Here is a 15,820-nt window from a genome sequence, read left to right on the forward strand (position 1 = left end):
TGACCTCAAGTCATTTGCATCTTCTTGTATTTGCATCCATTCCTGGCAGAGATGGTTGTTTCAAAGTATTCCATTATCCCAAAGTGTTCTTTAGATGTTAATTGGAGTCTGTTTGTAGTGAAAAAGAAGAGAAAGGTATTAGGTGTGGATTCCAATAACTACTGAAATACGCTCACAATGTGTTGACTTGTACAAATGTTTATTTAGGTGAGAGACTGAAAGCTCAGGTTAAGCAATGCCAGTCATCTTTATGTCTGTCCAGACACTGCATTCAGGTTCAGAGGTGGAAGTGCTGTAGCTTGAGTCTTATTATTGAATCTGGCTTTCCTGTGCTCTGAATTTAAACAGCTTCCTGCTGGAAACATTATGGCTGTGAAACCTGAACAATTGCTCCTACTCAATTTAATGCAGTTGGAGTTTAGACCATAATATGTTCATGAAATTTGTCTGTGGGGCAAAACTCACTGTGGAAGAGATAGCAATGATAGTCACCCTCAAATACATTAAGAAAGCTATACTGATAAGCTTTTCATACAGATTCATTTATTCAGTGTTATCTTTTACCCAGTGCACATTTTTAGTGAAATATGAAATTGCATTTCTGGTCAAATTTAACTCTTTCAAACATAAAATCCTATTTATACTATGAAGATTTCTACAAAACAATAACCCAAAGCAGAGTTATTTTTGAGAATGACCACATAATGAATTGCAACTCGAAGCTGAAAGAGACATTAAAATAATCAAAGGGGATCACGTAAAAGCAAGTACATTTAAAACTTGTCCAGTGGATTTGCTGGGTGTATCTTTGGCAAAAGTACAGTATATACTGTACATTTTTTGTATCCTTTAGGCAAATATTGTTTTGAACAAGATGAGAAGCATTTTACTGTAGGGATTAAAATTTGGCTTTATCTTCCCCTGATTAAGTAAATGTAAATATGTAAATCCTTAAATGTCTGATGTATTGTTCTATGGTTGTTGATCTTCACAAGTATTGGATTAAAATGTACCCACAAATTCTACTAAACATGAAGCAGTCAGGTTTGGTACATGCAGGTATATTTTTATTTATAGTTTCCTTTAAAATATTTCAGCCTGATGCGTTTTCTGGCCTGGTCAGTGCATATGCTTCCTGCAGATCTACAATAATTAGAAAGTATCCTACTGTATATTCCAGATTAGATATGCTCACTATAGCTTTTATGTAGGCTAGTTATTTTTCAGATCATGACAGAACAACAGTGTGAATGAAGTCTGTTGCTCTGAATGGATCGTGCATTCATTTTCTGCTAAACTATAATGCTGTCACATCTTGACGAATCCTGTGCAGGAAGTTTGCATACACTGTATATTAACTTTATCTTTATTGTAGAAACTTAAACGTGTGTTCTTTAATCACTACATACTGTATTTAACCTTTGCAAAACTTATTGTGATAATGTGTGAGGTCTGACCATGCTTTTAACCAGAAGCGTACACTTTCTTTACTCCCTTTCGGGATCAGAGTGCAGGTGTGGAATCGATCCACGGGAAGTATGCAAGAATTGATAGGGAGAACAGAGACCAGCTAGAGACAAGGAGAAAATGATTTTCTTTAGGGAGAACGAGTTAGCACCTAAGCAGTAAAGCTTTTGGCGAGTGTCTGAGACGAACGCCACACCAGCCGCGCGAGCATTTAATATAGGGTTCCCAATTAGGAACACCCATGTAGTTTAAAAAGAAAATGGATTCTCAATGTCAAGATCCTCTGGTGGTGAACAGCGGTATCACAGTGAAAAGTGAATTTTCGCCACTGTGTCACACTATAAATTTGTAATATATTCGTTGGAGTTCTGTTTTGTATAGAAATCTCCTGTTTTGGTGTGTAATATCAGTGTTTAATCATAAATTGTATGTCTTTAAAGCTTGACATTGATTTACAGTGTGCAGTATATGTGTAGAGACAAATAATTTCAACATATTATTATCACATTTTCCCCTTTTATTATCTATACATCCATTTTCTATACCATTTAATGCAGTACAGGACTGCAAGGGAAGCTGTAGCCTAACCCAACACGCAAGGTGGGATGCACCCTGGATGGGATACCAGTCCATTGCAGGACACAGACACACACACACACACACACACACACACACACACACACACACACACACACAGACCAGGGCCACATCTTTTACAGATGCACCCAGAAGAAACACACATAAACCTGGGGAGAAAATACAAACTCACAAGTCCAGAATTCAACCCAGGACCCCAGCACTCCACAGCAACAATGCTAACCAGTGTGCCACCGTGCCTCTCTCCCTTTTAGTAACATATGATGCATGGCTGTAAACACTGGAGTAAATTACCTAAATATTTAATACAGCTGTACAATAATACAATATATAATAATGCAATATATATATATACAATATATAATAAAAAATACAATATATACAATTTATTAGATTGTGATATCTCTGCTCGTCACAATGTTTTTTTTTATCAAAATTATTGTACTGTATGCTTTTACATTTCATTTAATCAGGAATGCACACATTTAATTACATTTCCTGATAAATATTTTCACATATTTATCTTGCCCATTCCAGCACCTGTACTGAGAAACTATACTCCAAATAGGATCTTGAGGAACATGTTGGCCAATGAAAGTAGATACAAGATGACAGATGACTTTATACCCTAGAAAATCATTTTCCTCCCTCTTCTGAACAACAGTGATGTTATTGTCCTCCATAATATGCTGTTATTATAAACTCATAAGTACCTTCACCATAGTTCAGTTGGTATGTGTGCCAAATTAAATTCCTCTGCAATGTATAGTTTTCATGAAACAGTTCTGTGATTTGGCCAGCTAACATGCTTTACTAATATCTTACTTTTGCATAATACAGTATATAGTGCAGTAAATATATATAGCATCCTATGAATACTATTTTGATAATTTAACAAAGTTAGAATATAAGAATATTGATTTTATTTGTGAAACATTTATTATTCTGGATTAAGCCTCAGGAATACTGTACTGTACATAAATTGCAATGGAAGCAAAAAGTAGAAAACGTCACCTTGCAGAATATTTTTTTAAACTGTTCTTGATGACGTGATTCCCTGTTGATTTGAAGCTCGTCAGAGCTGTGCAAGGTTTTTGTTGATTTTGGTGACCCCGCAGATTTTGCCTCAATATTTTTATGGGATTCACATTTTTGGGGGGCCATGATTCAACCTTCCCTTTTTCCATCATGAAAAGGGTGGCCGGTGAAAGGACTTTATAAGAAGGGAAGGTGTTTCACGGATCATGTTTGCTGCCGTATGGACTTCCTTCAACTCCGTGTTTCCAATTCTAGACTCTTCACGGGCGGAGAAGAAAGAAAGCAAGTGCCCAACGCCGGGATGTGATGGGACGGGCCATGTGACAGGGCTGTACCCCCACCATCGGAGTTTATCAGGGTGTCCCCACAAAGACAGGGTACCTCCAGAAAGTAAGCAGAAAGGAAATATAATTATCAATTAGGTGACAAAACTTATTATATTTTTGTATCAAATATATATAACGTACTTTGTTTCCCTGCTTTTTTTTCTGAATGTTGTTGTTTCTTTTTCTCTTGCACTCCTGGTTATGAAAAAAAAGTCTGATGCACTGATTTTCTTTCCCCCCCTGTGCTGAAATTTATCCTTTTCCATGCACGGCTCTGTCTTTTTGGCCTGACATGTTGTTTGTGCATGTTGCACCCGTCTTATGGAAAATATACAACAGTCAAATTGAATTGTATTTGCACAGTTTCATTATGCTTCTGTCGTACAAATACTTTGCTTTCTCATGATTTCCCACAGTATGTGTGCCTTACATTACCTCTCAATACCTTTACTGTGATATCAATGTGCTTTACTACACTTTACTCTGCTTTTATCTTGCTAGTCCCCACTAAACTGGCATATGAGCTTTTACTGTTTCTTGAAGTTAAAATTAAAATACTGAAATAGTTTGCTTTGCATCACCTTACATCAGTTCTTTCTATACTACACAACAGATTGTAATATTTTATTATAACAATTAGAATACCTGTATGCTTCATATTTAGTTTTGCAAAAGGAATTGCAAAAGGAATTATGTAAACTCAGAATTCAAAGTAATAGATTCAACAAAATATGTTAGTTCACTTTCTAATTTCTACAAGATCTCTTTGAAGCAAAACAATGCTGTCACTTGTACTTGTGCTGTAGGTATGAATGTAATATTGACAAATATTTAAAGCAATGGAAATTCAGGGCTTACAAGGTCTTACTCATAAAATTATAAGCACCATTCTACTGTCCTGAAAGCAGTGCAGAATCAGTTTTATTAAAATAAAAACTCTCATAAGAAAGAATTTTAATTCTGATCTGGTTCTTCTTAATTATTGAAACTGGCAGTTTATTTTGCCTGTTTCAAAAACTCTTAGTCCAAACTGCATTAAAGGTTTTCTAAAACAGCCTATGATCATAAAAGTGACACGGAGCACACACGTCTGAAAAAGATTAAGCTGAACGTTTATTAACTCTGGAACAATTTAACCTGTCACTTCTTCGTTTTCTTGATGCAAATTTAGGTTGATAACATTTTTCATAGAAGTCACATTTTTGCAGCCATCTAAGTATTTAACTCATGTTGACAATAAACACACACAGTCCATACTTGAGCCTAGAGGCTTAACAGGCTGAAGTTTATTGAAGTTTATTGCTGACTCCCAGAAAACACTGGGTGGACTGGAGTAAATGGGGTGAAGCACCTCCCCTGTGGCTTCCTTTGGAAGTAAAAGGAAAAGTCTCAAAATATTAAAGCATTTTTTCTGTCTTCTGCCAAAATGTTCGGGAGACAGGCATGCACCAGTCCATTGCAGGACAGACACACAGACTCAAACTTAAGCACGCAGACACCCACACAGCTACACACACCTAGGGCAAATTTTCCCAGAAGCCAATTAACCTAGCAGTCTGAAGAAGTCGGAGAACCTGGAGGAAACCCACACAAATATGGGGAGAACATACAGTACAAACTTCATGCAGATAGCACCCAAGTCTGAAATGTAACCCAGGGCCCCAGCGCCAAGGCACCACTGTTCTGCATTGCATCATTGAGCTGCCCATGTTTATTATTAATATTAATGTTGCTGTTGTTGTTGTAGTTGATTGTACAATCACACTGCGGAGTTTAGCGAAGACCCTGGAATTGTCTCCCCTTTCAAACCTTGCCATGATATTTGTAATGGTCAGGATGTCATAACTAGAGATTTAATATCTCAGCAGAAGACAAACCTCCTACAGCACATTTCCCCTGGTCACCCTATTGGGTGGGACATTCATTGGGAAATTTTGGTGCTGAGGAAAGAATGTTACCTACTGATCCATCAGCCGCACTTATTGAAGTAACCTAGTTTTATTCCTATCCCAGTATTGACCAAATCTAATCCTGCTTTCTTTATGAGATCTGATGAAATCAGGCTACAAAGCTTTAACTTTGCCTAGTACGTAATTTAGTACTCCTGTTTCATACTCCAATTGATTTCCAGTTTATGATTTCTCTGTTTATCAGGGGTCACCCTGTCATGTTTTTTCAAGAACTCGATCCTTTTTTTATTAAGGATCTTAAGAATCCCTTCAAGGTGCTGAGTTAAGCTTTCAGATATTGTGCCTAAAGAAAAATACTCACTGTTTCAGCTTTGCTTCAGGTGTTCTTATTGACAACTCAAGAACAGTTTTATTAATCACTGCATTTTGTACTTTATAAATTTGTTCAGACTTTCTAACTTGTTATTATGTTTATTTTTACATATTTGGGTTTCAAAGCACAGTTTTTGTACTGTGGACCACATTAGTTTCAGTGAGTTTGGACATGCCTTAAGCCCAATGGTAAACCAATAAGTAGGAACGTCTGAAAACAAATATTTTTCTAAACAAATGTGTACTATTTTTACTTGAACATAAAGCAAATACAGTGTGGAGCTTGTGTGTTCTCCACGTGCTTGGATGGTTTTCCTCCAAGCACTCCGGTTTCTTCCCACTGTCAGAATACATACTGGTACTGTAGGTTAACTGGCGCTGCTGTGAGTGTGTGAATGTTTGTGTCTGTGTGCCCTGCGATGGACTGACATCTGATCCAGAGTCTGTGCTTCCTCCCGCCCATTGCTTGCCAGGATAGGCTCTGGCTCCCCAGCAACCCTGAATTGGAAGAAGTGGTTAGAAAATGGATGGATAGGTAAACAAACACAGACTAAAACCAAAAGCAAAGACTGAACCAGGGACTGATTCCAAACTTCTGATTCTGGACAATCTGTCATATTTCAGCCATCTGTTGTTTGCCAAGTCACACTTGGCCCGAGTAGCTTGCAAACATCTTCTAAGAACACACAATATGAACATCGAAAAGGTGCAAAATAGAGTTGCTGGCAAACAGGTATGTAAGGAGCTGTCCACATGACAAAAAATGTCAATGGCTCGTCATGAGAATTCAATCCTGCGATCATTCATTACATTCAATTATTTCACTTTTCATGATAATCCTTTGGATACCCCAGACCAACAATAATCATGAGTACATAAATATTGTAGACTCATAATACAAGAAAGATTAAAAATATACCCTTCTTCTTACAAATTCTCTCACTATATATGTAAAGTAGACAAACACATATAGTATCATTGTATTGTATTGTTTATTTCAGGAAACCAGTATTGTTCAAAAAGCTACAGTATGTGTTTAGTTATTGATATTGAGATGGCTCTGAGCTTAAAATACTTCAGAAATGTTTCCACAATACAATTTCAACGGTAGTGTGTTGGTTAAGTTGCTTTGTTATTGAATATACTTTTGTAGGAAGATATTTTTTATTCCTGGTAAGGCATTGTGACATTGAGAGTGTTTAGGCTGTTAATGGAAGGAGGAATGCAAGGAGGCTGTTGTTCTGGCTGGTGTGGAAGCGTTGTTGCCCTTTTATTGACAGCGGGTGTGCTGTTCATGGGGAGTAGGAAGAGCAGGGAGAAGAGAACAAGAGTGAGCAGGAGTCTCTCCTGCTTTTATGGGGGAGGGGGGTACAAATGTTGAAAAAGGGGAGCCAGAGAGCAAAGGATAAGGGCCAAAAGAACAGTCCAAATGGGGGAGGAGTGGATTGCCACAGTATTATCATTCAATCTTGTTCCCCTTTTGTACATAACAAATGGCAAAATTCTTACTACAAATCTAGATATTTGTCCTATTGCAACAATGAGGCAATGATCATGCCAACAATAAGGTGCATAATACTGGTACCCAATTTTTTATAATGTGTAATGATTTGTTGATCCTTCTGTTTAAATATAAAAATTCAATTTTTTATTTTTTTGTCAACCAAATTTGAAATCACCAGCTGTAAATGACCTATCTTTATGTCAGTAACTCCTGCGCCACTCAAGAGAGAATGAGGCACACAGACATACACCTCTGACATGCCCACCTGCAGAGGTATTTGTCATTTGACAAGATGCAAATTACACAGTACCTCTCAAGAGAATTAATGCCAATTGGAGCAGCACTGAGTCTCTGAGACATTACTGCAAGACTGTGTGCCCCCAGCAATTCACATTTTTGCTGAAAAGCTAAAAGAGCACTGGTAAATTAATCCCAATTATAGCCCAGTGGTGCTCAACCAATTATTTGGGTCTAACCGGACTCATCAGGACTATAGAGATCATTTTGCACTCAGAGCAAGTTCCTTTGCAGCTAAAATCACCTGCTATGAGAGTCACATTTTGGAACTATATTGGTAAAGAAATAGATGTAAATTGCCCTTGTCTGTGGGGAAAAATTGTCAGGGAAATATTTAGTGGCTAGATGAATTGTCATGAACTTGAAATATGTGCAGCATACATAGAATGCCTTGCAAAAACATTCACCACTTCCCACTGATGTCCAATTTTTGAATTACAAATGAGGCATATTCTTTTTTTTATCAAATATTTTGGTCAGAACAATAATGCTGAGACTGAGTATTTCTATTGGTGTAAAAAAGTTACTGTACTAAAATGTTTTGATTGCAACCCCCTTTGTTGTGGCAAATCCAAATTAGTTCATGGAGTTTAATTCATGGAGTGAAGCCTTTTATGTATTTATTGAAAAGCTTTGTAGATCCTATCTCTACTCTTACTCTTATTTTGAAAACAACCCACAAACATTGTTAATAGTGTAATATTAATATTTCATTGTTCATTATGTTTACTCATCATTAACCTTTTGTAGTTAAAGGGGGTAAGCAATGGAAAAACAATTATTGTTGTTGTTGTTGTTGTAAGAAATATACAGTCCAATGTGATTTCAAGATTTCATAAAAGCATCTATAATTCTTGCTCTACAAAAAAAATTCATTTACACATGTTGAAGGAATATTTTTTGTTGACAGAGACAACTCAATGAACTGCTTTACTCAACAATATAACAAGGACATACTAGCACAAGTGTGATGGAACTTCTTTTCAGAAGAATAAAAAGATTAATCAGTTGCCCCCAACTTATTTTTAACATCGCTTGTGTTATAATATTCTTGAGTGATTGATGACTCACAGCACCTTGATAGGTCATGACAACATGCTCCCCCATATAAGTTAAAGTATCATTAATATGATGTAATAAGAAAATATGTTAAATTTGAAATGTGATGATACTGCTACTTTTTCACTCAGTGTCACCTTTTAACTTGTTAACTTAATATGGGGGAGGGGAGCTGTGAGAATGGGAGAAAAAGGAAATAAGGTTCAGCATCAATAAATTCCTTCGAAATTATTTTGGAGATCTACTTTATCGAACATTAAACAGCAGAACTTAGTCCAGGCCATAGAGATTTATCGACCACCTGAGCTATGACTATTTGTTAAGAGAATGCCTAATCTACCCGTGACATCTAAATCCGCAGAAAATTCTATCCCTGTAAAGGTGGTATGGTGTCTTCAATTACATGTAGGCCTGCTGCTTTTTAATTAATAGCTATACACAAATATGAAGATGAAAGTTACAGTCTAAAGATGTGATAATGATGAAGTGAGATTGAATGTGTAAAGATGTTATTTTAGGGTGACTTCCCTTCACTTCCTTCATGTGCTGAAAGAAAACAGAAGCTGAGATGTACTTCTCTGGGTGTCTGAAAATATTTTTTACTACGACAGAGTTTGATGTTATGGATAAGGACCTAATTGCCAGGGGTGCAGTATTTAACTGAATCTCATACATTGATCCACTTATGGCATCCCAATCAATTATTTTGCTTAATTAATTGGTCCCCGTAATGGATACAACAGAATAGGTAGTAACAGTACATACATAGTACCTTTTCTTACATATATAGATATAGAGCAACTTGCAAATACAGATTTTGCCTGATTTGTATCATCTTGCAGTTCTTTTCTTAGATGTGTGGAACATTTCTGCAGCTCAGAATGAACATATTTCATAGAATGTGTTCAGAAACAGAGTTTCGCATTTACATTTATTGCATTAGACAGTGACATACCATATGTGTAAAATTAGTAGAACTGACAAATGTATACAGTTATAAATACCATATATGCACTATTGGTCTTACTCAATTTGGTATACTAACAGGTCAAAAACAAAAAAGACTATGAAAATACAAAGAAACAGGTAAAGGTTTATTCTGTGCTGAAAAGAAAAGAGACAACTTTGTGGCTGTGGAGCCTTCTTCAGCTGTCAGAAGAAAGGCTGAAAAAGACCCCACAGCCAAAACATTGTAGCTGTTTTCTTTTTAGCATGGAATAAACATTTACCTGTTCCTTTGCAGCTTATGTATGCTGATGCAGCTACCTACTTGAATATGAAAATACTTACTGGGTCTATTCTGCTCAGCCCTCTGATTTTCCAATGTTCTTTATGCTTCTTTATGCTTGGCACTTTGCATGCTTAGGTTGATCTTTTCCTCTGTTCTTACTGCTTTAAATGTTGTGTTTACGTAATGCTAATGATCTTAACCGTTCACAAACTAATCTAATTAGCTATTTCTGGGACTGCTAACCTCCCCTATTCTACACATTTTATCTTCCACTCTTTCTCTGTCAAGTTCTTGCAATGTATGAAAATGTTCTTAAGTGCCCTACACCTGGCTGCACAGGACGAGGTCATGTTAATAGCAACAGGAACTCCCATAGAAGGTAAGTGTTTTAAGATTCCATGGACATTTACAAATGTTACCATACACAGCCCCTTTATTGGTGCCCCTTCATTGACTTATCTTAATCAAAAAAAATAATTATTTGGTTTCTTTTCTTATTCCTAGTACTGGGATCTAATACCAATTATATCGACCAATGCTTCTTGTCAGAGTTTCTCACATTAACAATATTTCTGATACATTAACAGTTAGGACTGCCAAAACTCAGTGATGATCTTGTGATTTCATGTAAAAGTGGTTGAAGATTAAGGTGAGATTACTAGTCAACAACTTCAGAAGTATGTGTTTTTTTATGTAACGTTAATGAAAACACATTGAAAAAATTATAGGGACTTGTAAAGTTAAAAAAATTAACGACACTTTATGAGCCATTTTAAGGCAAGGACCCAGCAAACAATGGTGTTGCTGAAAACCTCTTTTCTGAATTCGTGCCCTTCTAATCAGATGCTTAGGTGTCGCATTTGAGAGTGCGACCAGTCCAGTGATGTAGCAAGTTTCTGGAAGACGGTCACACTTAGCAGATGCTATGGGATGTGGTGTAGCTCTTGCTATTAACACTTCCCTGGAACACTGGTACAAATGTGTGGAGCAGACCTCTGGAGTCTCAAGTGCCCCCAGCAGATCACAGAACTGCAGCTGATCTGCACTAGGAGTCTGAATTCACCCCCTACTCTCTTGCATTCTGCCAGCAGTCGCTTTAGGCAATGATACAGTATATAGAACATCTCCTTAGGGAGCTGCAGTGAAATTACAGTTGTTAGAAGTAATAACGGAAAACAAAGCTAAGAACAGCAAAACTTTGTACCTTTATATTTCTTCCCACTACTGTCATGGAAACCCAACATACAGACAAATAGTGCCTCTTCAGTCATCCCACATCCCCTTAGTTAGCTACGACTAAAAAGCAAGGATTTAGTTCTGTGTCAGCTTAGAAATGTGTTAGATTTCAGTGCTCAGTGTAATTTGTTTCTGTATGTTAACTTATTAAGAGAACTGCTGCAGAAATCCCACACACAAAAATGTAAAAATGAAGTCTTTGTGAAACGTAAAGAAGGAATATAATGTAATTGGCTAGGATGTATGTGAGCGCCTTGGGGTTATTCAGACATTACTGTATGTTGTGTTACCCCACAGTGTACAAATGTTATCCATCTTTAAAATGAGTTTTCACCAAAATCCCAACACCTGGCCACATGAAGAGACTCTGTGTTGTAATTTGAAGCTCAAGTTGATACAGTATATACATAAACAGGATTTTTTATGGCAGAAGCTTATGTGACTTTGTAACAGATTCAAAAAATTGTTAGTTACAAGTGCAGGGAAGAAGGTATGATCGAAAAACAGATGCTATTATAAATCCAAAACTTTAAAATTAAATTCTAGTGTAGTCTTAAACGCTCCTGTGGTAGAAGTGTTAGATAACCCAAGTGCTTGGTGAGAGGCAGCTGAGTTGTGGAGCCTGCAAACAGCACAGAGGGAATAGCCCAGAGCTGCGTGTTACTGAGACCAGAGGGGGAGGGATCGCACACTCTGGAGCAGGGGAGCAGGCTGCTTGCAGACTCGCAAAACAAGAGTCGCCACACACACAGGGAAATGTAGTGCTCAGTGCTGCAACAGGTCAGGGAGCCAGAGTGTGGTGCGGGCAAACACAGTTCAAGTCCATGGTGGTACAGGCAAGGATCAAAACTGGGAGAGAAACAACAATGAATCCTGGAGTTGAGATCGAGTGAGACTCCCAGGTTCAAGTCGGTGATGCAGTTAACAAAGGCAAAGGGGTGATCCTGAGACACGGTCAGGACCAAAGATGGGGTCAGAAAACATGCTAAGCCAGACACGGGGAAAGCACAAATTGAAAGGCTCAGCTGTCAAAACACCATGACAGAGCTCTGAGCTCTGTCAGGTCTGAGCATTTATTCTGAGGAGTAGCTGGAACAGGTTTGGTTGGAAACCGACTCCAGCTACTCCAACTCGCCAGCTGATGAGAGTCTGTGACAGATGCCAGGGGGAGCCAGGTTGATGACATCATCTTCTTAATTTCTATAGTTGCTTACATTAATTAAACATTGATTTCATTAGAAAATTCAGCTGAGACCAAATTCTTACTTACAATAACAGTTGAGAAGTTTACCATTTAAACATCAGGGTATGCTAGTAGAGGAATGTGAACAAAATACCAAGCACACAGGGACAACAGCAAGTGTCAACCACAAGTGTCCCACATGAGTCCCACATGAGTTATACCTGCAGCCTTCCAGTAATGAGTGTAGAGCCCCCAACCATTATCCCATGCCACTGCCCTGAACATGGTTATTGAAGCACTAGGAGACCTTCAGTCTTTGTCATGAGGAACAGTAACATTCTATTCTTTCATACAATACTACGAAAACAGAACCATTCTCTTGATGATGTTTCCCAGACATCCACAACAGACATGACTGGGGTAAAGTACTTTGCTCAAACAGCAGTGTCTGTATGAAGGGCCTGGACCCACAACCTGCCTGCTGAGTCCCAAGCCCTAAACATTACTCCACGCTGCCCTTACATAACACTCTATACTGTACATCCTATGCTTTTACAGTATGTAACCTCATACCTGTCTTCAAATGGGCTGGATAGTTTATCTCTATATAGTCAGATGCATCCAAGGGTGCTAGATACAGTCATGTAAACAAGGGTTTCTGTATTCAACAACGAGCCCTTCAGAAGCTTAAATGTGTGGTGTGTTAGGAAATGTAATTGAGTAAGCACTGTTCTAGAGCCGTCCCCTTGGCAGCACAATTCAATTGTGCTAATGCTGTTGCAGCCTCTCTGGGTGTCCCATCGCTGCTGCAGAGAAGTTGGCAAAGGCTCAAGAAAAGCATCAGACCTGTGATGGAACAAAATCCAACCAAGCTTCGGACCGGGTTTTAAGGTATTGCATCTATTCTTTTGTTCACATTTTTTTTACTGAAAGAAGTGCGCCATACCTTTGAATTGTTTGTATGATGACAACAATACTGCACTAAATTCAGCATATTATAATAGTTACAAATACAGCACATTTTGCAGTGTATTCCCAATGCATCTGAGAGAATTTTCCAGCTTTCTTGTTCAAAATTCCACTATTAATACTATTACTGTTAACTACTATTAATACTAATCTGAAGAAGAATTAGCAATAAGAATGATATTACCTATTCAATTGCTATTGTATAACTTATACATTAATCTTTATTTAAGAAACACTTATTGTATCATTTAAAATTGCATCTCACATTATTGTTTTAGGTGTTAAAAAATAACAGTGCAACAGCTGTCTTATTTCTATACAACACATAATGGTTTATTTTCCAGGCCTATGTGCTTTGTAAAACAGCTGGAAATTCCACAGTATGGTTACAAAAATAATGTCTCCACAACGACACCTCGTTCTAACCTGGCAAAGGAGTTAGAGAAGTATTCCAAGACTACCTTTGATTACAACAGCTATGACAACCACGTCTACGGGAAACGAGCCATTGCACCCAAGGTCCAAGGCAGGGATGGGTCTCCTAAAGGATATGATGGTATGCACTATATATTTTAATTGTGCAGATTACTGGAAGGAATGCTGAATATAACACTGTTGAGCAGATTATAAATCACTCATAAATGATAAAATTGTAATAAATGTCTGTTGTCCTATTCTTCACCTGTGCAAGAGGGTTAGTTGACAACAGCAAGAATATATTTTTTTAATCCAAAATGGTTAATGTTTTCTGAATTAACTAATGATTTCTGAAAAAGTAGCATACGAAAGTACTGATGTAACATACAACAGTGGGAAAGATTTTTTTCCCCTTTGTATCTTCTTTTGCTTTTTTCTTTAATTGTTAATGGCATTTCACTATAACCCATGACAGGATATAGATGCCCACTGCCTCTTGCTTCTTTAGAAAACAAAATTCCTATCAATTTAAACAGTTTCTGATTACAATGCTGGTTAAGCAAGCCTCCGATCTCACATTCTCTATGGCAGCTTTTATTGTGTTTAAAATTCAGAACTTACATTCTCGAAAGATAGAGCTCTGAGGCTGTGCTTGTTGTTGAAATTCATTTTATAAAGCACCTCTCTCACCTTACCACAGATTTAATATAGCAGCACTCAAGATGGAACTGTTCGTATGGTAATGATAGACTCTGGTGGGTGTATGTGTATAAATGAATAAATCTATGGTATAATATTTAAGTCGTTGGGTATGTTTTGGGGGGGGGTTGGTGTGTCTGAAGCACATGCTGTTGACAGTGCTGCGCGTGTTGCCTGTCCTTGCAGCCAAGCGGTACTGTAAAAACTCCAGTTCAGCCAGCAGCACGACAAGCAGCTACGCTCCCAGCAGCAGCAGCAGCAGCATGAGCTGTGGAGGAGGCAGCAGTGCCAGCAGTACGTGCAGCAAGAGCAGCTTCGACTACACCCACGACATGGAGGCCGCCCACATGGCAGCCACTGCAATCCTCAACCTCTCCACGCGCTGCCGGGAGATGCCTCAGAACCTCTCCACCAAGCCTCAGGATCTCTGCTCTGGGGTAAAGCTCTTCCACACGCTCAGTGCATTAGCACTCTTGGCATGTTTCAGCCACTCTTTCTTTATGATGGTTTGCTTCACATCTAACCTCGGGAGCCCAGAGCTGCAGCGATAGATGATTAATTCTGATTGGGAGGGGTGTTTACATACTGTATGTGTGTGTGTGGGGGGGGTGGGGGATTCCAGTGTTGTATAAGTTATCCTGACAACATGTGATGAGACAACATACATTTTTTAATCATAAAGCTTGATTTCATCCCAGGTTACATTTTTAGCGACCTTACGTGTACTGTACAATACTGGTCTTGTCATGCACCTCTTAAATATAACCTGTGCTAACCTGAAATAAGTCAAAGGATTGTAAATTTAATTATCTGTGGCATCCATTGGCTGCCTGAATACAGAAGTTTTTATGTTTCCTTACTGGAATTGTGTCATACCCTGATAAAGGAGCTGCTTTCTTGGGTGGTTGTTGTGTATGGAAATATGAATAATTATAAGAAAAGAAGAAAGGATTCTAGGCTTGCACATAGTCTTTAAAGATTGCTACTACTGTATTTTAACTATCAAGCTCAGGGGGACTTCTTTATTTCAAATCAGATCTGAATATCAGCAGGAAGTAGGGAATAGTAGCAGCACACAATGAGCCAAATATGTCATTTATAAAAGATAAAGGAGCATATCCCTGTATTATCAGCCAAAATAAGCTGATCCTGTAAATGTAAAACAGAATACAAATGGCCGTCTCGTATTGATGTTGACAGCATTGTTCTGGGAAAGATAATTCTGCTTTCACAAAGCATAAAGCCATACACAGAACAGTAGGAGCTGCCTTCAGCAAGGAATTTCCTTTCCCTACTGACTTTTTGCACTTCTGTTACTGTTCTGTCACTATTCTCAAGAGAGGAGAGTGATGCCAAATAACTCAGTAGGAAAAAGCCTTGGAAATTAAATTTGTGTTCAGTGTTTGTTTTCGTGTCTTTTCATAAGCGAAAATCTAACGTGGTGCCTTTCCTATACTGTATATTCAGTTTGGTATGTACAGTAGCTCTGAAGAAAAGCACTGAGCAAAAATGGCA

At 38.0% G+C, this 15,820-nt stretch overlaps 1 protein-coding gene across 14 annotated transcripts in view; it reads left to right on the plus strand.

Moving 5' to 3' along the window:
• The window catches only part of LOC102691457 (myelin transcription factor 1-like protein), a 163,318-nt gene that overhangs the window by 122,828 nt on the left and 24,670 nt on the right, over window positions 1-15,820 (plus strand). For 13 of the 14 annotated variants that reach the window (XM_015358181.2, XM_015358151.2, XM_015358140.2 and 10 more), the window contains 5 exons: window positions 3,358-3,492; window positions 10,090-10,180; window positions 13,004-13,111; window positions 13,534-13,745; window positions 14,492-14,742. In XM_015358181.2, the coding sequence (XP_015213667.1) occupies window positions 3,358-3,492; window positions 10,090-10,180; window positions 13,004-13,111; window positions 13,534-13,745; window positions 14,492-14,742 (797 nt within the window). The remainder of the gene's footprint in view (window positions 1-3,357; window positions 3,493-10,089; window positions 10,181-13,003; window positions 13,112-13,533; window positions 13,746-14,491; window positions 14,743-15,820) is intronic. The other variant, XM_015358208.2, reaches the window with a different exon arrangement.

This window comes from Lepisosteus oculatus, chromosome 2, assembly GCF_040954835.1.
Source record: "Lepisosteus oculatus isolate fLepOcu1 chromosome 2, fLepOcu1.hap2, whole genome shotgun sequence".
Taxonomy (NCBI): domain Eukaryota; kingdom Metazoa; phylum Chordata; class Actinopteri; order Semionotiformes; family Lepisosteidae; genus Lepisosteus; species Lepisosteus oculatus.